The sequence below is a fragment of the Rhipicephalus microplus genome, chromosome 3, assembly GCF_043290135.1.
Source record: "Rhipicephalus microplus isolate Deutch F79 chromosome 3, USDA_Rmic, whole genome shotgun sequence".
In the NCBI taxonomy this organism is placed as follows: Eukaryota; Metazoa; Arthropoda; class Arachnida; order Ixodida; family Ixodidae; genus Rhipicephalus; species Rhipicephalus microplus.
This window is the reverse complement of record NC_134702.1, coordinates 5,408,168-5,433,844: the sequence shown is the minus strand read 5'-3', so window position 1 is coordinate 5,433,844 and position 25,677 is coordinate 5,408,168. Positions and strand designations below refer to the sequence as shown.

General features: G+C 43.8%; 2 protein-coding genes across 7 annotated transcripts in view; one reads left to right on the top strand and one right to left on the bottom strand.

Moving 5' to 3' along the window:
* The window catches only part of LOC119183629 (uncharacterized), a 118,509-nt gene extending 110,764 nt beyond the window's left edge, over window positions 1-7,745 (top strand). Inside the window, exon 9 of the mRNA XM_075888798.1 lies at window positions 7,626-7,745. Coding sequence (XP_075744913.1) covers window positions 7,626-7,691 — 66 coding nt within the window. The 3' untranslated portion in view covers window positions 7,692-7,745. The remainder of the gene's footprint in view (window positions 1-7,625) is intronic.
* Window positions 1-25,677, bottom strand: part of LOC119183645 (LIM domain kinase 1) — a 95,534-nt gene that overhangs the window by 62,253 nt on the left and 7,604 nt on the right. For 5 of the 6 annotated variants that reach the window (XM_075888788.1, XM_075888790.1, XM_075888792.1 and 2 more), the window contains exons 4-10: window positions 23,192-23,444; window positions 20,481-20,621; window positions 14,373-14,473; window positions 12,852-13,002; window positions 12,339-12,617; window positions 11,520-11,585; window positions 7,739-7,993 (exon numbers count right to left, since the gene is read on the bottom strand). In XM_075888788.1, the coding sequence (XP_075744903.1) occupies window positions 7,739-7,993; window positions 11,520-11,585; window positions 12,339-12,617; window positions 12,852-13,002; window positions 14,373-14,473; window positions 20,481-20,621; window positions 23,192-23,444 (1,246 nt within the window). Of the gene's footprint in view, window positions 1-7,738; window positions 7,994-11,519; window positions 11,586-12,338; window positions 12,618-12,851; window positions 13,003-14,372; window positions 14,474-20,480; window positions 20,622-23,191; window positions 23,445-25,677 lie in introns of those variants that run through there. The other variant, XM_075888789.1, reaches the window with a different exon arrangement.

Below are 25,677 nucleotides of genomic sequence, written 5' to 3'. Positions count from 1 at the left end.
CGACTCGAGTGAGAGCTCGAGTTGATGCGTGAAAGGATGGAGGATATAGAAAGAAACAATAGGCAACTTAGAAGCCAACATAAGCAGCAGCAACAACAGCGAGAGAAACCCACTCAATCTTCCTCGGCAGAACAGCAGCAGCAACAAAGTGTATCAATATTGAATGGCGACACTGTGGCGATGATAGCAATCCTGAAAGAAGCCGTAAAAGAAATAGTTCCCTCCATCGTCGAGCAGGTCATGGTAGACAGAAAACTCGACGTGTTGGAACTCGCGAAGGCGTTGAGAAAGCATACTAATGGTAGCCACATAAAGGAAAAAGCAGATAAGGCATACAACAGGCCAGGGCTACTTAATATGACACAAGAAGCTACTAACAATGCATAACAGACTTGAGAAAAGCTACGGAAGAGTGCGATATATGGCAGTGGACCTGCCGGGGATTACAACGGAAAAAGGAACAGCTTTCACAGCTGGCGGCCATGCAGCCGAGGCCACCTGCTGTGATAGCTGCCAAGAGGTTGGAATAAGGCCAAGCATGCAGAGCTACGGGACTCATGGTGAAGCTGTGAATAATAACAACGAATGGAGAGTGGCAACATTAGCCCGCAAATCTATAACTGCAATACAGCATAAACAAATTGAAGGAATCGAAATCCCACATATCATTACAGAAATCCTATATAAAGAAAAGAAAAAGAAAAGTATTTTCATCCTCAACATTTATAGCCCATCTCGACAAAAACTCTTCGAAGATGCAGCAAAACTAGCGAAGCAGAACACGCTAATAGTGGTGGGAGACTTTAATGCAAAAGACCCAAGCTGGGGATTCCTAACTCAGGATGCGAAAGGCAAAAACATAGCCCAGCAAATAGAAATCACAAGTATAACACTCCTGACGGATCCAGCAATGCCAACAAGACTAGGAAACATTAACTGTAGAGACATGACTCCAGATCTAACGATGTTCATGTTCAAAAATTGTCAAGAGGTGGAATGGCACAACACTCTAGAAAATATAGGCATTGATCATTACATAGTATGCACCACTATACACACAGACCAGATACGTAAAAAGATTGGTGCTGCCAAAATAACTAATAGGCATGTGTTCGGAAACTCACTGGAACAAAGGTTGACTGCCTCAGATATAGCAAACTTGAGTGATTGGTGTGACGAAATAAGGCGTGAAAAAGAAAGGTACAGTAAATAAATACCGAGATCAAGCAATGCCTCTGAGGTGACTCACACCTACTACATCTTTGGGAAGCAAGGAGAAGCCTAACGAAAAGATGAAGAAGACAGAAACGTAACCGTAAATTGAAAGAAAAAATCAGGTATATAACCCAGTGCGCAGAGGAATATGCCAAACAACTAGCTGCAACTAATTAGGCCAATTTCTGTGATTAACTCAACGGAACGCTGAGTACGGCCAAAACATGGAACATACATAAAGTCATGATGGATCCCACGAAGACAAAAAGTAAAAACAGTTATGTCGCCGAAATATTGCTCCCCGGTACAAAAAAGAACCTCATTCAAGCCATGCATAAAAAATGCTTTGGGTAAAATGGAACGACGCCTTCATGTCAAGGAAGATATAAAGGATCCCCGCAACCTGATTTAGACAAGCCTTTTACGGACGCTGAGATAAAAGCAGCCATATTTTTAGTAACAAGAACACAGCGGCGGGTGCAGATAAAATCACCAATGGTATGATCAGGAACCTAAATGACGAAGCCATTGAAGCTCTCATAAAATACATAAACAAACATTGGCTCACTGGAACTGTTCCACAAGAATGGAAACATGCAATAGTGGTCATGGTGCGTAAACCAGGAAAAAAACTTGCCATTAAGAACATGAGACCTATCTCGCTCACGTCCTGCTTAGCAAAAATCTTTGAAGAATTGGTGAACACCAGGCTCCTCATTCTTATCGAGAACAACCTCATGCCCGACACCATGTTTGGCTTTTGTGGGAATTGAGGCTGGCCCGCTGCCTTTGCGCGGACTTTCCCGCCTTTCTGCCATTCTCATGTCCCGACATGTCTGCCCTCCTTTGCCGTCAGCCGCGCTGGGAAGGGCGGAGTGACGTTTAACTCCCTCACCCGGTAGCGGATGTTGGCTGTGGCGCCGCGCGTGGGGACCCCCGAGAGGTTTTCGCGCGCTGCGCCGGGAGCGGGTAGTACAGTCCGGGACTTCAAACGGTGAGCCACGCATTCTTTTCCGTCCGTCGAGTCCCGTCGCTCGGGGCTCGTCGGACTTCGCTGACGGCGCCTCGCGCCCGATGCGAACGCTCACCTTTTGTTGCCCCGCTGCGTACTCACGGCCGAAGGGCAGTACGGTGTCCTAGTGCGTGGCGTAGCTACGCCGACCCGTCTCCCTCCGAAGCCAACGCGAGCGCCTTTGCCCTCGCTCGAGAAACCGGCCCCTTTGTCCCGGTGTCTCCGTGGATTACCTTTACCGCGGAGACGTGCTCGTGGCACCCTGCGTAGTACTTTGTGCCCGTGGCGTGGATAAGCCTACTTGCTTTCCCGCCGCGCCTTTTTGCAACGGGCTGTACTGCGTTTGGTGTTGCCACAATAAAGTGTTGCGACTTGAGCAGTATCGTGTTTTCCGCCACGGCGACGGTTAACGCGTGCCCTGCGGCTCGCTAAGACCGGACCCACGCTGGTGGCCGTACTCCTTCGGGATACGTGTACACCACACTTTTAACGCAAGATGTTCTACTACTTTTAAAAGAACAAGTATTAATGGACTTTAAGGCTGAAGAAAGCGTTACGGCAGTTGACACAAGAGAAACATCAGTCACAAAGCAATACTAGAAGGTCTGATTTGATTGATTGATATGTGGGGTTTAACGTCCCAAAACCACTATATGATTATGAGAGACGCCGTAGAGAGGGCTCCGGAAATTTAGTCCACCTGGGGTTCTTTAACGTGCACCCAAATCTGAGCACACGGGCCTACAACATTTCCGCCTCCATCGGAAATGCAGCCGCCGCAGCCGGGATTCGAACCCGCACCCTGCGGGTCAGCAGCCGAGTGCCTTAGCCACTAGACCACCGCTGCGGGGCAATACTAGAAGTTCTGGAGGAAGCTAACTGAGGAGAACGAATGTTCGAATATGCCAAAAGTTTTCTTAGTGACAGGACTGCAATAATCAAGCTGGGAGATTACGAATTTGACATCATTCCAACTCCAAACAAAGAAACACCCCAAGGAGTGGTCATTTCACCGACACTTTTCAACGTAGCCATGACATGCCTTGCAGGATAACTCAAAATTATTGCCAGTCTACAACATGCGATATATGTAGTTGACATCATGGTATGGACAACCACAGGCAGCCTAATAGAAAAAAAAAGACAGGTTACAAAACAGCCAGCACCGTAGAAGAGTATGCAAGGATATGGGGTCTTCAGTGCTCAGCCAAAAAGTTGGAGCTGATTTGTCTGACGAAGAGAAAAGCACGGAGAATCGACCCGAATCTAAAGCTGGAAGTCAGGCTCGAAGGAAATATCTTTAGGGAAAAAGATAGCGTACAAATACTAGAAATATGGCTGCAAGCTAATCAGAGATGTCTGCGCACACTAAATCAGCTCAAAACATTCGTACAGCAGATCTCATGCATGATCTCGCAAATAACAAACAAACGTAAAGGCATCAGAGAACAAGATACCCTCATATCGGTCAAAAGCCCCATCATCAGTCGTGCTACATACTTGCTTCTGTATGAGATTGTAAACTGAGAAGAGAAAGAAAAAGCAAACCAAAAAAATCAGAACGGCCTATAAGACAGCCTTAAGATTACCGCGGAATACTTCCAACGACGAGCTACTGGCGCTTGGTCTTCCTAACACAATTGAAGAATTATCCGAGGCCCAGCTACTTGCGCAAGAAAATTGACTTTTTCCGACCCCAACAGGCAGAGCAGTCCTAACAAAACTAGGGCACGATATATTAATACGAAAACACCAAGAAACTAAAGTGGTATCAAGCGAACTTAGAGAATTGTACACCGTATTTCCAATACCATGTAACATGGATCCTACTCTGAATGCTAGGAAAAGAAAGGCAAGGGCTGACTACATTGACAAAATGACAAGATTTTTAAACACAGCCAGATTCACTGACGCCGTGCCTTGTCAGACCAATGCAAAGAGAGCTGTCTGTGTAGTCACCAACCGCAGAGAGAAAATTACATCCTGCGCTTCAATAGATCAGGCCTCGACAACACAAGCGAAAGAGGTTGCCATAGCACTTGCAACAAAAGAGGGATGGACGCGAAACGCTCCATTAAAGGGTCCCTGAAACGGTTTTTCTCACATTCCGTTTTTGATTACACCACTACTGGAGCAAATCATAGGCACCAGAGTTCAATCGAAATACCAATTATTAACAGAGCTACGAGTACTAAAGAAGTACCCTCCTTCTTCGCTCTGCCTTTCACCCTCAACTGCCCTCAACTCTTCGAGCGCTCGGGGCTTCACGGCGCCTGCGCCACGATAAGGCGTGGGACTGCATAAGCGTGAATCCCGCCGCCGATCCGATACAGGCCGCCTGTGCTGCGCGTTCCACAGCCAATCAGATCAGCTGGAAACGATGATGTCAGTAGGGCAGAGCGCGTAGCTTGGTGTATGGGTGGTTTAAAACGCGTTTGGCCGAGTCGCAGCGATTTGCAGCGATTCCGTGCAATTCGCAGCTTTAAAGGGCCACTCACCAGGCCCCATACCCACTTTAAGTTAAACCATGGAAGTTGTTGGGTGTCCGATAAGAAACATTTTGCCACAAAAATTTTTTAATCGGTTCATTACGAGCTGAGAAAACTGATTTTTTTTTTAAGTGGCGTGAAACGAGGTTGAGAGGAGACGAGCTTATAACCCTTGCCGCTCCTCCGCATATCCTTCGCAAGCAAAATCTCTTCCCTACCCTCTCCGGCATACGACCAAGAGGTCACGTGCGCAAGACGTACCCGAATATACCAAACATGTCCCATGCACGCAAGTGGTGTTTATTATTTTTTTTTTACCAGTGTTGTGTTGACGTCGATTGCATTGTTTCTGTGGAATGGTTTGGAAACGCTGGCTTAGACGTGGTAGAATAGATTAGTACGAGTGTGCGAATGCGTAAGAGTGTTCCACAGCAGTCATCTGCTCGATGCGCTGATCGCAGAACCGGCGGTACACGAAGGCATGCGAAACGCCGGCACATTAGCCCCGTATTTCGCTGCAATTCACGTAAAAAGAAAAAAATTAAGAGAAAAGAACACTGACATTTCCTTGTTGCATCTCATTATTTATCTAGAGATTTACTAATCTCTTCAAGCAACAAATACATAAACTACGCATGTTGTGTTAAATAATTTTCCCCATCTTACGTGCCACTGTTGGCAACGTCAGAGCATAGTCTTCTACAAAGAGGACCAATGTCACTGCATTCCCGCGTATGTAGATCCATTCATACTCGCACGTCATGCCCTCATTCTCTGGGCACACGCCTGCAAAAGAAAGGGGGAACCGCGTTCATCTTGAAATTTGACCCATTTCCGCGGTGCTTAGTGTTGCAAATTTTGGCAGACGTGATCATGAGCAGCTCATCTACCCATTGCGCTTGTCAGCTTCAAAGTGTCAAACCTGGTGAATGGCCTCTTTAAAGTGTTGTAATAAATTACACAGTTTATGCAGAGAGCTCAAATCGGTTTCTAAATTACTCTTGGGACTTGGTCTACCGGCCCAATGTGTTTGAAATAATCATCAAAACCGTTCCAGAGTCTCTTTAACAATCATTACAGATTTGCAAAAAGCTTGACGAAACTATTTAACCGGCAGAATTAGAGCACAGGCGCTCCCGATATTGGTTGGGACAGGATGGGACGCCACAGTAACATACGTACAGGCTGTAACTTGGGCACCGGGGCACAAAGGTGTGACACAGAACCTGCATGCAGATGAGACAGCTCGAGGCTTTATAGATCACCTAGCCACTCAAGACAATGCAACAGATGACCCTACACCCATGGACCCTTGTTTCACAATGATTCTTTGTACTACAGAGAAAATAGACAGCTCTATTCATGTCCACATAGCAAGCTCAGAGCTACGGAGGTGACAGCACTAAATACAGACAAACACTTACATTAATCTGCACACCCTTCACCTGATCTACCCCACGGCGTAGAGACATATGCCTATGGTGTGCAGCCACCCAACACTCTTTCACATCACGTGGGAGTGTGCAGAGCACGATGAAGAACACGACACCAATGGCACATGGGAGGAATGGGAGGCGCTGCTGTCGAGGCCAGCCCTGGTAGATCAGCTGCGACTGATCCACAGAGCTGAACGGATGGCTCGTGCCAGTGGGGCCCTCGAATAGGGGCACTCCCCTGCCAGACAGACAACGCTCCTCACCCTGTATATTCTTCGGGGCACTGGAGTTCTAGCCTGTTTGATTTATGTATATAAGTTTTGTACTACTACTACTACATCCATTGTGTGGTTGCGCTATGGGTTGGTACGGAAGCTACACGGCTGCTTTCAAGTTGCAGGTGATTGATTATGCACTGAACTACGGCAACAGAGTCGCTGGTAGGCACTACGGAGTCGACGAGTTTTGAGTTCACTACTGGTGATGATAGCAAGAGCAGCTGAAACCTACCAACAAGATACGTTGGGCCGTCCAATAGGACTAAAAGTGGGAAATAGCCACAGGTTGAGGCAGCCCTTCTTGATTATGTCAAGGGTCTCCACACAAAGACACTTGAGACAATTTTCGCTAGAGGCTTTAGTGCCAACAAATAAATCTTGCTTTGTGTTCAACGAGTCGTTTTATCATTAAGGTAAGTCTTGATTAGTATGTCTCAAAGGTTGTAGTTAGTTGCTGGCATCAGAATCACAATTTGAGGCCGCTTTATCTCTTTTTTCCTTTGTAGAGATTTGGGGAAAATTTTCCCAGAGTAATTCTCGCACCCTCGAACTTTGCATCGGTTTTCTGTGACAAAAAAAGTGCATGGATTATGCGAGAAATTCGACACACAAGTTTACCGTAACTTTGTGCTTGAGAATCTAGATAAGCTGTAAAATATGAACAGTAATGCACTGCCTTTTTTTTTATGCTTCTGCTCAGATGTTTACTGTGGTTGCAGCCGATGCAGCAACTTTTTAAGCTCTGATAAATACCAAAGATTATTTTCCCGCTGGTTACACAGACTACAGTGAATTTCCATACCCTGACTAGGTTTTTCAAAAATTCTATGACTATTCCCTGACTTTTCCAGATGTGTCGAAATTCCCCGACTTTTCCAGATTTTCATGTTTTCCAGGTTGGTAGACACTATGGGCACTGTACAATTGCCAGGAAAATTTTTAAATTTTGGCAATCTTACCCAATGCACATCTACAGTTAAGAGACAAAATGTGCTATGCCCCTCGAGAGCAGCAAAAAATGTCCAAAGCTTTGAACCCCCCCCCCCCCCTCCCCCTCCCGAGTAGTTTCAGAATGCTTGCTGGGATCAAAGAAGAGAGAAAGCAGCTATGATAACTGCTAGAATAAACAAACGTTTTTGCAGCCAAGAGATGCAACCTTATTCTACATTGAGGACATATTACCTTATTGTTACAGGCTCACAAGGCACAAGCTTCCAAGAGCATTTCACAGCGCTCACTCGACCAACTGGTGCAATATTAGAGAATCTATTTGAAATGACCAAAGGAATGGTATTGCATGCAGCTCACCTCGCAGAGGACGATACCAAAGGAAAAGATGTCAACCTTCTCGTCGTACAGCTTCCCAGTCATCATTTCGGGCGCCATCCAGTATGGGTTGCCCACAACCGTGTAGCGTTTCTTGCGCTCAGGCCGTTTGCTGCCGGCCCCTACACTACCGGCTGAGGCACGTTTGCCACTAGAGCTTCTGCGGCCAACTCCGGCAACACTGGGATCACTCATGACACGAGCCAGCCCGAAGTCAGCCACCACGACTGTTCGATCCTGTAATGCCACATCACAGAGAAGCATCAGACATTTCCAAGTCAGCTTAAGAGTTGCAAGATAAGCAAACATATACCATAAAGGACAAATAAACCTGGTGATCAGGATGCTACCACATTAACCCGTATATTGGTCGACCAAAGTTGCGGGGAGGAGGGTCCACTCACAATTGAAGCAAAACAAGTACTGCAAGTAATGACAACACAAATGAGAAACCAGGGACACTGATGTAGCTGCGCCGCATTTGCTTTGTAGCTTTGGCAGATGAAGCGCTCATGGGAACCATATAACTGGGTTGCCACAGGCGAGAGATTGAGGAAAAAGACAGTGAAAGAACGAAATACAGAGAGACAATGATACAAAGAACTAGAGTAATAAAAAAGAAGCAAAACGAGAGAGCATAGCCTAGTATAGTGTGATGTAGCAAATAGTAGTAAAAGACATTGAGGACAAGGATAAAGGAAAGGAGCAGAGTACAGCATAGTCTTGTATAGCATAGACGCTCGATGAAGAAGGCTATTGCATGCCCGAAAATGACGGTAGCCCTCTAGTTAGGTTTACCGTCTACCGCACAACACGGGTCAAAACCAAGGTAGTTAAAAAAAAAAAGAAACAAAAGTGCTCTGTACTGCAGGTTTTCCTGAAAATATTATTGGCAATAATGTCATCAGCCGCATTATTTTCTTCAAAAGCAATGATATCTCACTTTATCGTTTGAACTTTCATCTTCTTTTAGTGTCATACTTAAATTTCTGGAGGCAGAGGTTGACGTCTTTCTCACATCGTTTAAAGATACCATGAAACGCAAAAGCTCCTTGGCATGCTCATATGTGGTGAGATACAGCATCGCACGCAAGTCAACACCGTCGATTTTCTGTCTCTTTTGTACTAACGTACATACTGCACATCGACTAGCTCCATGTGTACACAACTCTCATCACACCATTGTCACTTTTACCAGTGTGTTTCAGTACAACACAACAGGCTGCACCTTTTTTTTATCTTTAAATCGAGCCACTGGGTAGAGTAAAGCAAGAGATGGGAAAGGCCACTGAAGGTGAGGAGGAGAATAAAAAAGAGGGAAACACTAACTGTTCCACTCCGCTCTTTCATTACTAGGGCACACCTGACCAAAATTTTTTAGTTATTTTGGGTCATGACAAAACACCACAAAATGCTGCTTTGTTTTTTTTAAAGCAAATTCTTTCCTGAGTAATACCATATTTACTCGCAAAATAAGTGGACTTTTTTTTTTTTTTTTTCAGGAAATCTGGTGCCAAGTTTGGGGTGTGCGTATTATGCGGAATGAAATTTCCGGAAATTCAGACTACAGCATAGACCGCTAATAGCGTAAGTTGCTGATGTCACGAATATCCACACTACAGCTGAAACAACCCTCTTTATAGGCTACACTAGCGCAAAAAGTGCTGAGCATGGAGCCTCGAGTCTACGAGAATCGATGTATGCGATGCGGTGAGCTTACAAGCATTTAAATTTCCAAATATTAGCATCAGAAGACCCATGTTACCAACAAAATGAAAGTGGAAAAAAAAACTACGAAAAGCAATTGCCATCGCGGAAATTTACCGATTGTGTTTCAGGCTGTCTAGATTATACGCGCTATCACAACCGAAATTTTGTGCGCTGAATGATGACAATTTTTCATTTCACAGGCTTCCACCCCATATCCGAAAACATTTAAATTGAATCGCGAACCACCATTCGAGAGCTAAAAGCACCACCCATGCCCCATTTCCTTCAGCTAGAGCCACCGCAAAGAGTTAGATTGGTTCCATATAAAAAAACGCAACTTCGGCCGGCCGTGACCGCTACCGAAAAGCAACCAATCCTGGTTAGGCCTAGCCTACGTTCGGCATGTCGTGGGAAGTTTGTGCAATAGAGCATGAAGATTGGGCGTGAAAAACATCACAATCAAACAATGATCCAAGAATAACGCGTGTGGTATTATGTTTAGGTTCGCGGTTGAAAAATCAATGGCAGCAAAAGTCAGTCGAGCTTATGCAAGTCCGCATAGTGGCAGCAAAGGCGAAAGCTTGTGCCGGAAAGTTAAATTGCTTTTAAATTTGCAAACGAGGGAGTAAATTCGATAACGATGACGTTTTTCTCGACAGGAAACTCGAAGTGCACTTGATAAGGACGCGATCACACGTTCCATGCGGGGCGCGCGGCTGGAGCCACCGTTATGTAGAAACAAAAAAAAAATTCCTAACTGAACAACCACAAGGTTGTGCGAAGTTAGCCTTCGCATGGCACGTGTGCACAAGATTCCAGCGGGTGGCATTTTGAAGGGAATAATGTAAGCCTTACAATTTCTTGTCACTTACTTAAAGGTAATATCACCAATCTGGATTCTATGTACTTCTTTTACAAAGGACCAAAATATTCCTCGTTATTAGTTTCTTGTAATGAGGTTACAATAAGCTGGCTTTATAGTGTCTACGCAGAAAGTAAGAAATTTTTTTACCCTTGAGAATCGACGATGCACATTTGGACTGCTGTAAGCAAGTTCCAAATGGTCAATGCTATGCAAGTTTGCTCATCTGAAAATTGTGGCACGCTTCAGTCTTTTTTTTTTTTTCCCCAGACAGTGCTGCTGCACCTGGAAAGATATTTTGCTTCCACTTTCCACAATAGCTTTCACTTTCACATCTGCACACCATGCACAGGCACAGTGATATTTGGTATTGCCTTGTGGGCAGTTTGTTTTGCTCGCAAAGACTCTTCTGGTTTCTGCTCTCCCAAAGGAGAACCGCTCGATTCCAGCTCACTTATTGTCTACAGTGGTGCAATTTTAGCTGTTTCAGAGATGCACTGGTCTATACAAATGATGCCATAGCACTTCTACATACAAAATCTTGGTGAAACATATTTATTCCAATGAGCATTTTCTTTATTTATAACATGTTTCATTCTCATAAAAACATTTACTGTTGAAGAACAGGCAATGCATTGACACCTATGCCAAATATTTTAGCCCCAGTCATTCATGAAAAAAAGGTAATCTTCTTCTAAATAGGTGACTCTTAAGATCTTAAAATATGCAATAAAAAATTTATGCTGGGAGCACAGCCAAAAAATTTCACCCTATAAGGACAAGTTTCCAGATGTTCTTATTTATAGCTGGCAAATGTCCTGAGATATTCTACATGAATAAAGCAAACTGTTAATGAAGACCTTGCACAGACTTTACTTGAGCTTTTTAACTGTCAGGTAAGTTGAATGGGGCACCAATAATTTAAGACTGCCTGGGCATGACAGCAGTATGCCTTGTGTAACCCGAAGATATGGTTTGTAACTTCAAGTTGAGGATAGCTTAACATAGTCGGCAAACTGAATATAAAGTACACCACTCGAGTAATTGTAGTCATTCTGTTCGTGCTGCATGCTGCCGCCACTGCTTTCCTTTGCTGCTTATTGCATTATGTCTGGCTGCCCCTGCTCCGAGATACATGTTTAATAAATCATAGTTTTAGCAAGAAACGAGATGGCCATGTTTTCAACTCACCTCTTTGACCAGGCAGTTATGAGAATTCAGGTCTCTGTGAATGATGTTCATGGAGTGAAGATAGCACTGAAACAAAGACAAGAACTAGTTTCTATACCCGTATGGACATAAAAAAGGATGTTTAATTAAGGACGAAACTTGACTGGAGGACTTTACTGTCCTACAATGAAGCCACTGTCCACATTTGGACCTTATTTTTGCTCCTGGCAGACCGATATGTAAGCTATTGTGGTGATCGATAGGACTTCCATTATTTTCCATCATGATTATGTTAAGAAATAAATACACAGCCCAATGAGCAGATGACCGTAAGTTCATATGTAAATGAGCAGAATGCCAAATAAATTGGCTGACATTTTATTTGAACATCTGACGTTTCCTTGGGTTTGTGATAGCAAGCTTCAATGTAGATGTTTCACTTCAGCATACTATCACTTTGATGAGGTCGGGATCACTATATCCTTTAGCAAACAGGCATCACTTCTTTCTTTCTCACTGAACAGAATTCCTTATTACCCATCAGCGAGATTTTTTGGAGAAATTTCAGATGTTCTTATACACCCACTCTATATATTTCTGGCTTGCAGAGGTTCTGTCAAAAAGCTCCAATTTTCAGCCATGTCCAAAAAATTAGCAGCTGACTGTAATTGCTATTGCAGTAACAGCTACATGGTCTACACCATCAGTGCTAATGAAAATGGCCAGTAATTGCAGTGCAGAGCTTGATGTGCGAACATTTCGTGAGCAAAAAATACCAGATTTTTCGTGACGAATCTGGCAAACTTAAAAAAAAAAAAGGTGGCAAAGCATTTTTCTCACCATTCCTGCCGCAATGTCCCTGGCCAAACGCAACCTCTGCAGCCAGGGTAGGGGTTCACTCGAGTCATGAAGCAGGCTGCGCAAGGATCCCCCACTGACGTACTCGGTGACCAGGTGCAGCCGCTTGTCTCGATACAGCACACCAATGAAGCGCAGCACATTTTCATGGTGCAGGGAACGCAGCACAGCCACCTCCTTGAGGAAGTTTCGCTGGGCCTCCTCATCCAACCGGTGCAACTCTTTGACAACCATCACCTCACCCGTCTCTCGGTGGGTCACCTGGTTCCGAACACATTAACGCAGGCTATGTTGGCAGTGCAGCATTTTTCGCTCAGCACAGCTTACACAGCAAACAAAGATCACGGAGGCATGCATTGTGTGGTACAACATATTGATCGTAAATATATTTGCTGCTCAACATTAGCTCAAAACACAAAAGGCTGACGGACATTGTAACATTGCACTAACTGCATTCGAACCAAGGATACTGCTGAATATGCTTGCACAGCTTACCAGGTACACTTGGCCAAAAAAGCCCTTTCCCAAGAGCTTCCCTTGGACCAGGTCAGACGCCCGGAAAATCCTCTGATTCTTTGGCTCAACACGGAACGACTTGGTTCGACTGAGGTCTAAAGATGGCTGGCTGCCACACGCAGATGAATCACTGAAAAGCACAGAAATATCTCCTAGAACATGACCTTTATTTGCACGTGCAGAACATTTCTTGGTACTGAAGAGTAAGAACTGGACTTGGGCACGATAATTGGTACGTGCATTTCCTGTAATGATTACACAATCTCTACAGAGATCTTTGTCTAGCAAAAGCTCTTGTTTTTAAAATGTGATGTGAAAATATATTATTATTGTTATTGCAATCATTGTTATTGCAATCAACCTCTCAGTAACAAGTGCACGCCTCGGTCACCGAGTAAGTGAAAAAATAGATTTAGTGCAAAAACAGGCAACCATTGTTGCAGGAATAGCAATCTATGCTGTTTACTTAAATTGACTATCCCAAAAAAAGTGGAGTACTCAAAATTTATTTAAGAAAAGAAGTCCCCAGAGAAAAGCTTCCTGGAAGAAGCCACAAGGTGCAATAAATGTGAAAGGTGTGTCATACACTACTGCTACTTGCCCCAACAACAACAACAGTAGAAAAAGCACAACGAGGTGCCCATGTCCAGTGCAGCGCCATTGCCGTTTCCCTCGGCTCCCCCCCCCCCCCCCGTATGCCAATGACCAAGAAGAATACAAAGTAGCAAGGTGTGACCAGGCTAGTAGATAACTCGCCGTTAAAAAAATGCACAAGTGTACAGTTTTACTGTACATTGTATCCCTCCCGAGAACATTGTTTCTGGGCAGCACTGGCACAGAATCCTTCATCAGCACCTGAAACAGTCCCACGAAAGGTGACCAGCAAAACGAGAGTTTGGCACTGAAAGCGAAAGCTGGAATACTTGGTTTGGCATTAAATTTTCGTAAAGTCTAAATTTTTCTTATATAAAATTTTATTTTACTGCCATGAAAATAATGAAGCCTTCATAGAAAATCTTTCTACTTTTGTTTTGCATCGTGGTGCAACACATTAATATGGTTCAGATATCTTTGTGTTCTACAAGCACGAGTGCATAGCACACAGATAGCATAGCGCATGGGTTTTTAACACGCCAAGCCCCAAAAGTTCATTTTGTTTTATGAAGCAATGAAAGTACGACATGACGGAGAGCTGTTTTCTCATCGAGTTGGCATAAAAATGCTTACACACATAAAATGATGCCACAGCGAACACAGAGAGTGAATCAACACAAGTGGTGAAAGAGAGCGAATGGAAATGTCCAGTCAACTGCTTTCTTGCAAAAAAACTGTCATCAACGTTCCCAGTCCTGCACACTGCTCAACTATATTTCTAGTTTGTTGAACCAAGCACATGGTTCCATTCGCTCCCTTTGTCAATTTCTTGCTGTTGCACATTATTTCTTCACTACCGCTTAAGGCTGTTTTAAGGGTTTTTCAGTTGTCAACAAGATAGACCACCTGACTAGTAGACGGGGAAGAGACGAGGAGCGCTCCCTGCCACCACTGGACCTCTTCAGCTGGCGTGACCTCGTGCCACTCGAGCCCATGACGCCTTCATCCTGCAAGCATAAAAATGGGCTAAGTATTCCTATCATAAAGAAGTTTTTCAAGATGCCAATTATCATCGCTGTAAAGGATACGAGATCCAACAAAAGTCAAACCAGGAAAGAAGAGATAACATAGTAATTTAAGCAACTGAATGAACATAAAAACACTTATTTTTATAAAATTACTTTTATGACGTATAATTGGAAAAGAGATGCACATTTAAGGCAACAGGAGCATAATATGTCAACTGCACAACTTTGTCATCGCGTTCTGAAGCCGTTAATCAAGCCACGTGAAGCAGACGCTTTAGTAGCATTTAGGCACCCCAATTCCTAATTGAATCAGAAGCCTCCAAGTGAACCAAGTGTTTGCATAGGTGCAAGTCAGGGCAATAGATTTTCCCGTGGGAACTGGATAACGTTGTAAACGGTAAACACTGCGAACTCTTGTTCTGAACTTAAATGTATGTAGCACTTCATCCATAGCTGGCTAAACTGCTAGACATAATACATTTTGGAGTCGCATGCACGATGCATTGAAGCCTGAGACAAGGTCATGCGGGCATTGTAACTGCACACAGCCCCTTTTAGACTTCCACCAATAATCAAGTAAGAATGGTGAGACTGGCAACCCAGGAAAGCATTTTTTTTTTTTTACAAAGCTGCTTCACTAGAAGAGAACGTGAAGTTACAGTGCATGCAGATGGGAATCTTTCATTTTAGGAGTAGATGAGTAAGTACAACACATTTTTTTTAGAATACATGAGGAATATTCGACCTCAAGCCAGCTGTTTGATTGAAATGAAGTCAAAACAAGGCCGTTGAACATGTAAGTCAGAGATTCTCAGTGACAAGGACTGTTCCCAGTTATGGGGGGGAGGGGGGGGCTACAACTCTTGAAATCCCCCCTTTGGTGGGCCAATTATAGAGACCCCAAAAGTTGCCAACTGGTGCAGAGTCTATAAAGCTTCTTGTAGTGAGCTCACAAGCATGACAACACTTGTTCCCAACCACGGTGTCTAGGCAGTCGCAGCTAAGTCCCAGCACTAGCTTCAAGTTAATGACAGTAGAGTACACAATGCGTCCGGACAACACTTGGATGTCAGAACAGAAAGCGGTTTGCAAGTGGTGAAAGTTGGTACAGAAGCTATGAACAAAGAAGCAGGAGAAAATCTGGTCAAGGTCTTAAGGCACAATGGCTTGAGCTGAATGATCACCTGGGAGCACAAGTTTTAGAACATCTTCTAAAAGGCTGAGATTGTCTACAGGGCAGTCGTACCTATGCATGTAGGCTCAATAGATAGAAATTGTGGGTCTTGCCAGTGGGCACTCTCGGTACTTCAGGTTTATGAAACATAAGATTTGTGACCATATGGTTGTGCAAAAGCATCTGAGAAGCTGCGACAAGACACTGAAGGCACGAGGCTACAACGAACGCTAGTGAAGTTACGCACGTTTCTTCATTTCGCTCTTTCCTTCACTAGGCTGAATTCGCCCACTTGCCTGTCCACCTCGACAAAGCCCTTCCTCAGAGTTCCTCAAGGACAGAAGGGTGCGTAACAAAAGATGGTCAGGTGGTCAGGAAGAGCGACAATTAAAGAGATGCAGAAGCAGGGTAGGCGTTACAGGCACTTCGTCGATGTCTTATCGGTGGTCAAAAGTGGTGTCCCGGAAAGTCGTCAGAAGCCAACTTGGTTAGCTGTAACCGACTGGTAGTGCGATTCTGTACCATTGTTCGTCATAAGTGCGATTTTGTACCATTGAAATAATGCATATTTACACTGTCATGCAGGTATCGTTCGTTTTAGCCGAAAGTGGCGCAGTTATATCTGGGCTCGACTGTAGACAGTTCTTAAATCAAGACACTCCATTTAGAAATCCAGACACATCCATTTAGGCACAACTCCATTTAGAAATCCAGACACATCCACAGGCAAATTTATGAATTATAGCAAACATGACACGTGAAAGCAGTCTGAAAATGTAAACTTCATGTGTAAACACACCTCTCGCTTCATCACTGCGGCATTGCTTGGAAATGTGCAATGCCAACACGCAAAAATGCCACTTATTGGTTTATTTTCTGCCTAGAGGTAGAGCCACAATTCACAGAGCTTTGAGATATTGGCCCATTGGCGTGTTTGTATCTTGAAACATGGAGCCCATGGAGAGTTCCAGAACTTGTATGATTGAATAGTTCTATCTATTACAATGACCTGCCATGGAGGAGCTGGAGGTGACAGACTGCACCAGTTTAATGTTGGAAGCTATGCTCAGGTTCGATGGGCAGAGCAGCATGCCACCATAGCAGGGAGAGACAAATGCAAAAGTGAGGGCACATCAGTGCTTGAGAACAGCTAAGCACGCCACTGGGAAAGGCCAGTGTTGCTCAACAATGTAATCTACACTAGAACTGCTGCACTGAGCTCCACAGAAGGCCATGCGCAGTCATCCATTTTCAAGATGAAAACCTAATAGAAGTTGATGTTGATTAAATGACTATGAAAATTATGATTGTATTTAAACACACAATTTTATTTATCTTACAACAAATCATTTCCTCCAGTGAAGCAGCATAAGCAGTCTAGCTTTACCACCTTAAATAGAGACGGAAACAACTAACAAAACCTTTAGTATGATGAGATGCATGCTGAAGATACTCTCACTTTGCTACATATCTGGCCACAAAAGATAATACTGGCCATGCTGTAGTAAGCTTTCAAGTACAAAGTATGCCAATAAGACACCAACTGAAGGTGGTGAAAACAAATGTACGCTCAAACCTCATTATAACAAAATTGTATCTTACAAAAAAATAAGTTCATTCTATCCACAAATTCGTTACACATTCGACGTCTGATTTCTAAGACGCCCGAAATTCTGGACATGCCAGATTTCCTGGACAAATCTGTGGCACTGTAAAATTCCTCGTAGAGTCAATGTATTGAAAAGTCCGCAATTATGGGCGTTTATAGCTTTCGCTATGCGATTCTCTGAACTTTTTTACCTATCGATGCAGCCATTTTGGTTGTTTTGGACCCTCGAACCCACCGCGCCGTGGCTGCTAAATCCTCGAATCTGAAAATGCCGCAATCTAGTGCACGCCATTCTGTTGCCACCTGTAGCCTCTGGCCGTAGCTTAGGCTGCATGGTGCTGTGCAGCCTGTGCTACGACAGTGGCAAAAGCTACGCCGTTGACCTTTGGTTTGCCATCTGCATGCTTGCAGACTCGTGGAAGGCGATTACACAACAGGCCCTCCGAAACTGTTTACGCCACGCGAACTTTAAACTGGATGCCGAGACAGCCGTTTCGCCCGGAGTGGACAACATGTGCAACGAACTTCCACCCACGGACAAAACCTTCGACGATCTGAATGTTAGCAGTGTTCCGATTCCGGCCAGTATAACCTTTGAGGGCTTCGCTGATGCTGACAAACACCTCGAGCTGTGTGCAGAATTATCCGATGATGAAGTAATTGGTGAAGATACGGAGGATTCTGATAACTCCAACATCGAGATCAAAGAGGCCGCACCTACACAGCCAACGAGCTCGCAGTTGACGCGAGCACTGACACTGTTATCGGTGTACAGCGACAGCGTGACGTTAAATGAAATTGAGGCAGACATCGTTACGGGCAAGTGGAACGTCGTGTAAACAAAAATAAGTGACTTTTTCTTTTTTTGTGCCGGCAAGCCTAATTGTTTACAAATGAGGAAACGTCTGCCCCATTGAATCTTTTTATCTTCCTTTCTTTTGACTCTTTTCAGAGCCACCTAAATAATGCATTTGCTGAATTGTAATGAAAACCTTGTACTCGTGCCGCGACCCTCTGTTTCAGTGAAAAATACTGCCCGATTTTCAGGACGTTTTCCCGGTCTCTTGAGGGTTCGAAAAATCGGATGTCGACTGTTGTGGTTATTCCTAATACTGTATCTATAGCAACATAATTTTTCATTTCCTTCATTATAAACGATATTTCATTATATCTGTGTTTGTTCTATTGAGGCTTTAGTGTATTTGTACCAACTCAGCCCTAAATTATCACATTTCAATTCATGAGCAATGTACTTGGTATTTAGTGGATGGAGATTTAAAATTATTTTCATTAAAATGCATTTCTTGGCAAGACAATAAATTGCAATTAGGTTCTAAATACTCCTTAATGAACCTCTATGAAGATTTTAAAGGGAATGAAATTGCACTTACTTTGGCATAATAACACATCATATTGCACCGCAAATGATGACATTTTCCCACATAGATGATTGATACTAATACCCCTGTCACACGTGGCAACATACAAGTGCGCTTTGAGCGAGTACACTTTGCCGAGAGTGTCATTGGCGTGCTGTCACACGAGAAAGTTTAGTGTCACTCGATGCAAAGTACACCAGTTGGCAATAAGCTCACTTCGCTGCAACGAAATGTGTAGCCTCAGTACCAGAGGCTTGTACAGAAGTACACTGTTGCCTAAAGCGGTGCATCATACTACCTTTTGTTTTTGTTATAAAGAATACTACTATGCATCAAAACAAGTGATAAAAAAAAACCTTCGCTACTCTCACCCTCAGGATGTTTGCGGCCACGCCTACTTGGGGGATGCAGCAGCACATGCTGTGCAATGGCTGCATCAGTCGCGATGTTTACTCCCAGGCACGCTTGCACATGTGTAGGCGAGTCATTTTCTAGTCATTTACGATGGCATGTGCCACTGGTGCTACTTTCACCTAGAAAACATGGTCCGACGATGAGACAAAGGTGCAAAAATAAATATATGTGGTGCTTGTGATGTGCGCGCAAAGATCCGCAGTGCTCTGTGATTTGATAGAAGAAAAAAAAAAAAAAGGACGATGACGAGGACTCCAGTGCTTGTGCGAGAATGCATCAACACTGCGAGCTCGTGAGGAGAAGAGAGAAGAAAAAGAGTGAAGATCAGACGAAACTGGGCGTTCCGAGGCAGTCAGGAGACCGGACCAGAGCATCGACGTTCCATGACGCGGTCCAAGAGTTAAGGCTGCAAGCTTCACGTGGCCGCTGAGTTCCTCCGCCTCCGACATTTCCCTGCAGCAAGACGTTCCTCACCGCCACATACAAGGCGTTTTCGAACTCTTTAGAAGCCGTCGCCAACCACTTTGAAACCATCCCCATCTCTTCGTGTCGCCTGGTGTGTCCGACTGTTCCAAGTTTAAGCCTCCATCCGTTGAGATACACTGCAGCAAGAACGCTTTGCTCTTCCGAAACTTTTTCTAGTTAGCTCTCTCTGTTTTCTGCGTTTCCTATGTTTATTTCGTGCGTGTGTGCACTTGTTTTTTATGTTTTGATAGAGTGTTGTTCGTAAACCAGAAGGCAGCCTCGTTGTTTGTTGGGACCGATCACACTCCTAACCATATTTATGTGAACAATTACATTTTATATCATTAAAACGCTACAAATTCGTCAATCGTCATTGCCCTCATTTCCAAAGTAAACTTGGCTTTCTCGTGTAGCAGCGAGCCGCCAAAATGACACTTCGTGAGCGTAAGTAAACTCGCTCATAGTGCACTTAAGTTGCCACTTGTGACAGGGGTATAAGCTGACAGAATTCAGTTTGCACTTTCTTTTGCCTCAATGTGAGCATCCACTATAGCAATCAGTGAAAGTAGTAAACAGTCTTGGTAGAAGTTAGCCGAGATCCTGGAGACTATAGTTCTGCATGGCCATCAGCACAGCCTATATGAATCCTAAGACTGATTCCCAATGGTTGAGGATATGATGTTCCCATATATCCTCCAATTCTGATTAGTTTTCTGTGTCTAACCTGCCACATTTACTCCATGGTTGATGATAGCTCGAAATTGCCCGTTAACATGGGCATTTTTGCAGTGAAGAAAGAACACTTGAGATTAGATAATTGTAATTCAAATACAGAACTGTTTCAGTACCATTAACTGAAGTCTCAAGTATTTATGCTCCCAAGTAGACAGAGCACACGACAGTTTTCATGGCATAACACTGCACTTCAATGGAGATACTACAAACCTTTCTTTTGTATCGCCTTTCCTTGTCACTCAAAGCTTTCCTTCTGGGAGGACAGAGAAGAGGACACTTTGGGACACTGCTTGGATCATGCTCAATGGTCAGATGCAGCACTTTATTTGTTGACTTGATGAGCTCTTCAACCTGCAGAAAAAATATATTGATCTGTGAATTCACAGCGACCCCAAACATCGATGATAGGCTGCATGTTTAGTCTGAAAATCGGAGCTCTGGTGATATTACAAGGTGTCTTTTATAGCATTTCATGAGCTCTTGAGCAGGAGCTAATATTGTTGAACCAAGGCAAGACAATATATTCTTTGTATCAAAACACCATAATTGCAAATAATTGTGTAGACTAAGCAACTACACTTTCCTACACACACTGTGAGACAGGGGCATTAATCAAAAGCATAGTGCAAATCAAGGAGAAAAAGTCAGCTAGGCGTGGATATATGGACAGCTGGTCAGAAATTTTCTTGTACTCAAGAACAGATGTGCTTTATAAAAGCTTTGCTGCCATACAAACATGTTATATGGTGGGAATACTCATAGCAGAGATAACAGCAGTCGCTGGGCCTCCTACTTATCGCCATTTGTTGGTACCACTACATTGACTTAAGAAAACAAAGAAGAGTGTCTCATAATCATATGGTGGTTTTGGTACGTTAAACCTTAAATACCAATAAATAAAACAAAGGATTTCTCAGCTGGAAAAGCCCATTACACAATAAGGCATCAATGAAAAGTAGGCGACAATTAGGCCTTGATACATTCAACGTTGCTTCACAAAACTTTATGCAGTAAAATCCCATTTATACGGATCTCGTGAACTCGAAAATTTGGTTAACTCGGCCTCGCCACACAGTCTTTGCAAAACTGTGTAAACACTCTAAGCTGCAAAGGAGCAAGAAAAGAGCAAAATGGGAGTAAGTGCTGCATTTTGTCCCTACAACCAACAGTTAGTCCGTGGAGGGACTAACTGGAAGACGAGAGTGCCGTGTGCAAACAGAGGGAAGAACTGTTAGACCATGCGGAGCAACGTTCACTCCCGGTGAAACTTGCCGGCACAGTGGCGGCCTCGAAGGAATCGTCAGCATGTACGTTAGCAAATAGTTACCTAAAAAAATAAGCTGTTAACAGTTTAAGTTAGTGGAAATACTCGCGAAAACTATGGCAACTACGTCAGGGGCAAAGTAATATTTTGTTTATATAGCATAAATATAAGCAAATGTGTACACCCCGTTCTCAAACAAAAAAAATAAAGAGTGCTTGTGCTCAAGCTGTATCAATGTGCGGCGTGGTTTTATCGTCAAGGTAGCCCTCGTTGGTGTAGCGGTGTGTTGTGGATGTGTTATCGTTACGTGGTTGTGACTGCTGTCTCTTGTGGCCCACTGAATCATTCATCTCTGCACTGTAGAACCTGATCTGATACTTGAATGAAGTGCTACGCTATCGAAATGCTATGCGCCGACTAGAATAGCACTTGAAAGGTGAGTGTAAACAAGACTGCCATCACTCTGCAAGATTCACCTCTGTGCTGTTGATATGCAACGACCACCGTTTGTTTAACACTCACATTCTTTGCAAACGAAACCAGCATGGTTAATGAGCTTGCGCTACACAGTGTTGTGAGGGCTGGCCCATCTGCTATAGAATTACAAATGTGCATTGGCCATCGAAACATGGTAGCCATTAGCTGTAGCAAGTACAGCTGTTTATAAATTGTCTTGCTTTCAGCGCAGCACAAATAAGCATTGTTCATTAAAGATTTCCACACTTTAAAAAAAAATCCCTTAAGCTCTGCACAATGTCATCTTTTACAAGGTAAACAACTAATTTAAGAAGGTCAGCTGTTAAAGGGATACCTAAAACGACAATATTATCAACAACAGTGCCCTACTTACCATGAAATTAAGGTAAAGGCAAAAGAACACAAGTGCCGCTAGTAGGACATTTTCAAAATGATCCCGATGACATTAGATGGACCGCCTACAATCAATCACTTGCAATCGATCGAACTGCACTAAATAGAGAACCTTCCGTGCATCAAGAGACGCAATAACATGCTGCTTGTTCGTTTCTATTTGATTCGTAGAAAAAAGAAACGCCAGATATTACTACACCGAATTGTGTGATTGGTTCGAAAGTTCAATTTTCGCGTGGTTACAAGGGACAGGTGGTGCCATCTAGCGGGGCGCAGTTTAAACAAAAGCGTCTGCAATTTTGGAGCCAATAAAGAGAAATTGATCCATGGCCGTTGTTGCTGCTGTGGCTCCCACTACTTTCGGTCTGCTGCTACTAGCGCAGTAAAGCCAGGCAACAATGTGCACGACAACAGTGACGTGAGTGAAATGCCACACTGCTTACTTTGTATTTTCACAACATTTGCTCAATGAAATTCTCTGAAACTTCATATGCCAAGTCTACGGCAACCACAGATTAGATTTTACTTCAGTTTTATCCACTAAAAGCTGCATAGGACCCAGCAGACGCTTTCAAAATTTATGACGTCATAGTGTTTGGTGCGCAGATTTGAAGGTGACGTCTCCACCCACAATTTCTTGTTGCACATTTTCTCGCTTACCAAGTGTCATGTCGCGGTAAGAGTTTTTTTTTTTTTTTTTTGAGATTGTGAAATCGAACTTTACTAATGCGTGAAAAATCATTTTGCTTTTTAGTTGTACTTCAAGGGTGGGTGTGACAATGCTCACCTCTTCCAGAGACTGGCTGCTGAGAGGTGTGCCATTGACTTCGAGGATCTTGTCACCAATGTGTAATGCCATGAGGTCGGGGCTGACATCCAGGTCGGTGATGTGGACCCCGTGATGGCCAAGACAAGGCGAGCCCAGCTTGATGCTGCGCGTCCCCCTGCTCGCGGGAATCTCGAGCAGTTGGATGCTGTGTGGCCCAGCCAGGACACTGTGTGGACTGAGAGGCTGCATGTGGTGCCGGTAGCAAGGCCCACTGCATCACAAGAGCATCATCACAATGTGTCACTCTGGCTGCAATGCAATCACCGCCATGTTTGTCAGTATAAGATACATGTTAGAATGTTAGATTAACGGGGAATATGAAAACGAGGACAAACAACAGGAAAACCTCAAATTTCAAACCTCAAGACATCCCCTAATCTTGAACACTAAATGTACGATACTACCAAAAAAATAGTATATAGCCATCAAGCTGCGCCGACTGCCCCAGATTTACCTCAACGCTACATATTTCTTTTTTTTGTGAATTCTGCAAATAAGTCTGTGGAAGCACGATGGGTGCCATTACTTAAGCCCCAGTGACGAAATTGAAGCTGGAACATGTCAAGAAACAAGCCATGGACCTGTTCACTGAACTACCAAAATGTTCTTGAGATAAGTGGATGATTTATTTTCAGTGACCTAGGAGCCCAATGTAGACAGTCTCCAAGCACACCTAAATTCAATTGAGCTGGCAATCAATTCCCCGTGGAATGTGAAAAAAACAACGTTCATTCTTTTCTCAACATGCTAGTAAGCGAAAAAGTGGGGGGGGAAAGGTGTTTAAGGGGAGATGCTACTCGAAAAACGATTTTCTTTAATAAGAGTATCAATTTAACACAAATTGGCACGCAAATAGAGTTTTTTCTCCTCTTTTCAAATATGTCATTTATTTTCATGTAGATTGCTTGGTTTTCTTTCTGCAGGTCAGATACTGCAAAATTATGGCCATTGTTAAGCAACAATTCTGACCTATAAAAATTTGCGATAAAGCATGCAGATATAGCTGACTATGATCCTTTGGAACTGCAGAGTGCAAAAATCTATATAAATTTTGTGTGTAAAAAGGTGAAATACAATAATAAAATAGAAAAATTTACTATGGCTCTAGTTGCCAAGGGCTTTCAATGTTATGTAATTTTTGAAAAACATAATCAAGCAGCACTGACAATCTGAATAGATACTTGCACTCTATGGGCCTTCATCATGCTATGTGCAAAATTTCATAGAGGTATGACAATTCTAAGTATACGAACTAGCGTGTATAAGAAGCACAGATCACACAAAACTGCAAAAGGAGAAAAACGCATTTAAAAGTTTGAAACCTTTTTTTTTATCACAGAGTTGTTAGAAATGCATAATCTTTGGCCATAATGTTCAACAGAACTTTGAAAAGCAGTGCAAGTTACTAGAACTGTCCTGCAGCATAGGTTGTGCCCTTACGGTCCTTGCGAGCACTCTCTTCTAGCCGTGCCCTTTTCACTCCACGACGACGGTGGGCCCTTGCTTCTGCTGTCAGACGCTCGGACATTCTCTTGATGCGCCTCGCATCGCGGGAATCACTGAAAGTAACTAGACCTCTAGATGGCAGTATGTTGAGCTCTTCCAGGATGTGCTCGAAAGTAGCATGACCCTTGTTGAACCACAGGATCGCCATAGCTGCGGCAGTCTCGACAACCGCTCGGGAGACAAACTTAGTCTTGGGGCAAAGTAGCCAAATTTTGCTGTTCAGGGATTCCGATGCGTTCTGGGTTTTCCCTTTGATGCATCGAGCAAGGAGCTTCTCATCCGTTAGCCGCTTATAAATGGGCAAAACAGCCAATCCCTGTGCTTTCGTCAGGAGAGGTGTGTGGCGTGGTGCAGGTTCACCAAGTGCTTCAGCGCGTTGATGTTTGCACCACGACTCTGTTCCTGCAGGGCAAATCTTGTGGCTGCCAGCATTGTCAGTAGAGCATGAGTGGAAGTACGAAGCCCATACTGCAGTGTACATATCCCGTACACTCCCCCTGTTGCTTGTTATGGCAATCTGATAGTATGTTTGGAGCTTCTGAATGGCTGGCTCTTTCATTTTCTGCCCTCGTGATAATGGCACATGCAGCTTCCGTAGCGCGGTGCCAAGTCTCTTGGCCACATGATTAGTGCAGTCTTCTTTTTTTATATTGACAGCACCATAGACTTTTGACTCTGCAACTGCACTATATGCTTTGCTGTCACCGTCACTCAAGAATGTCATGAAATGCAGTGGGGTGTCATAAGTCAATGTTCTCTGCCAAATGTGCATTGCAGCCTCCGTTTCCATGGCATGGGAGGAACAGTCTGCATTTTTTTCACAGACCGGGCCATGGAATGCCTGCCCCACTTCCTCGTCTGGGCCCATATCCTTGTGCCTACTGCATGTCAGGCAGTAATTTGATATGACCTCGAAGTCTAAGCAGAGGCCAGTATCT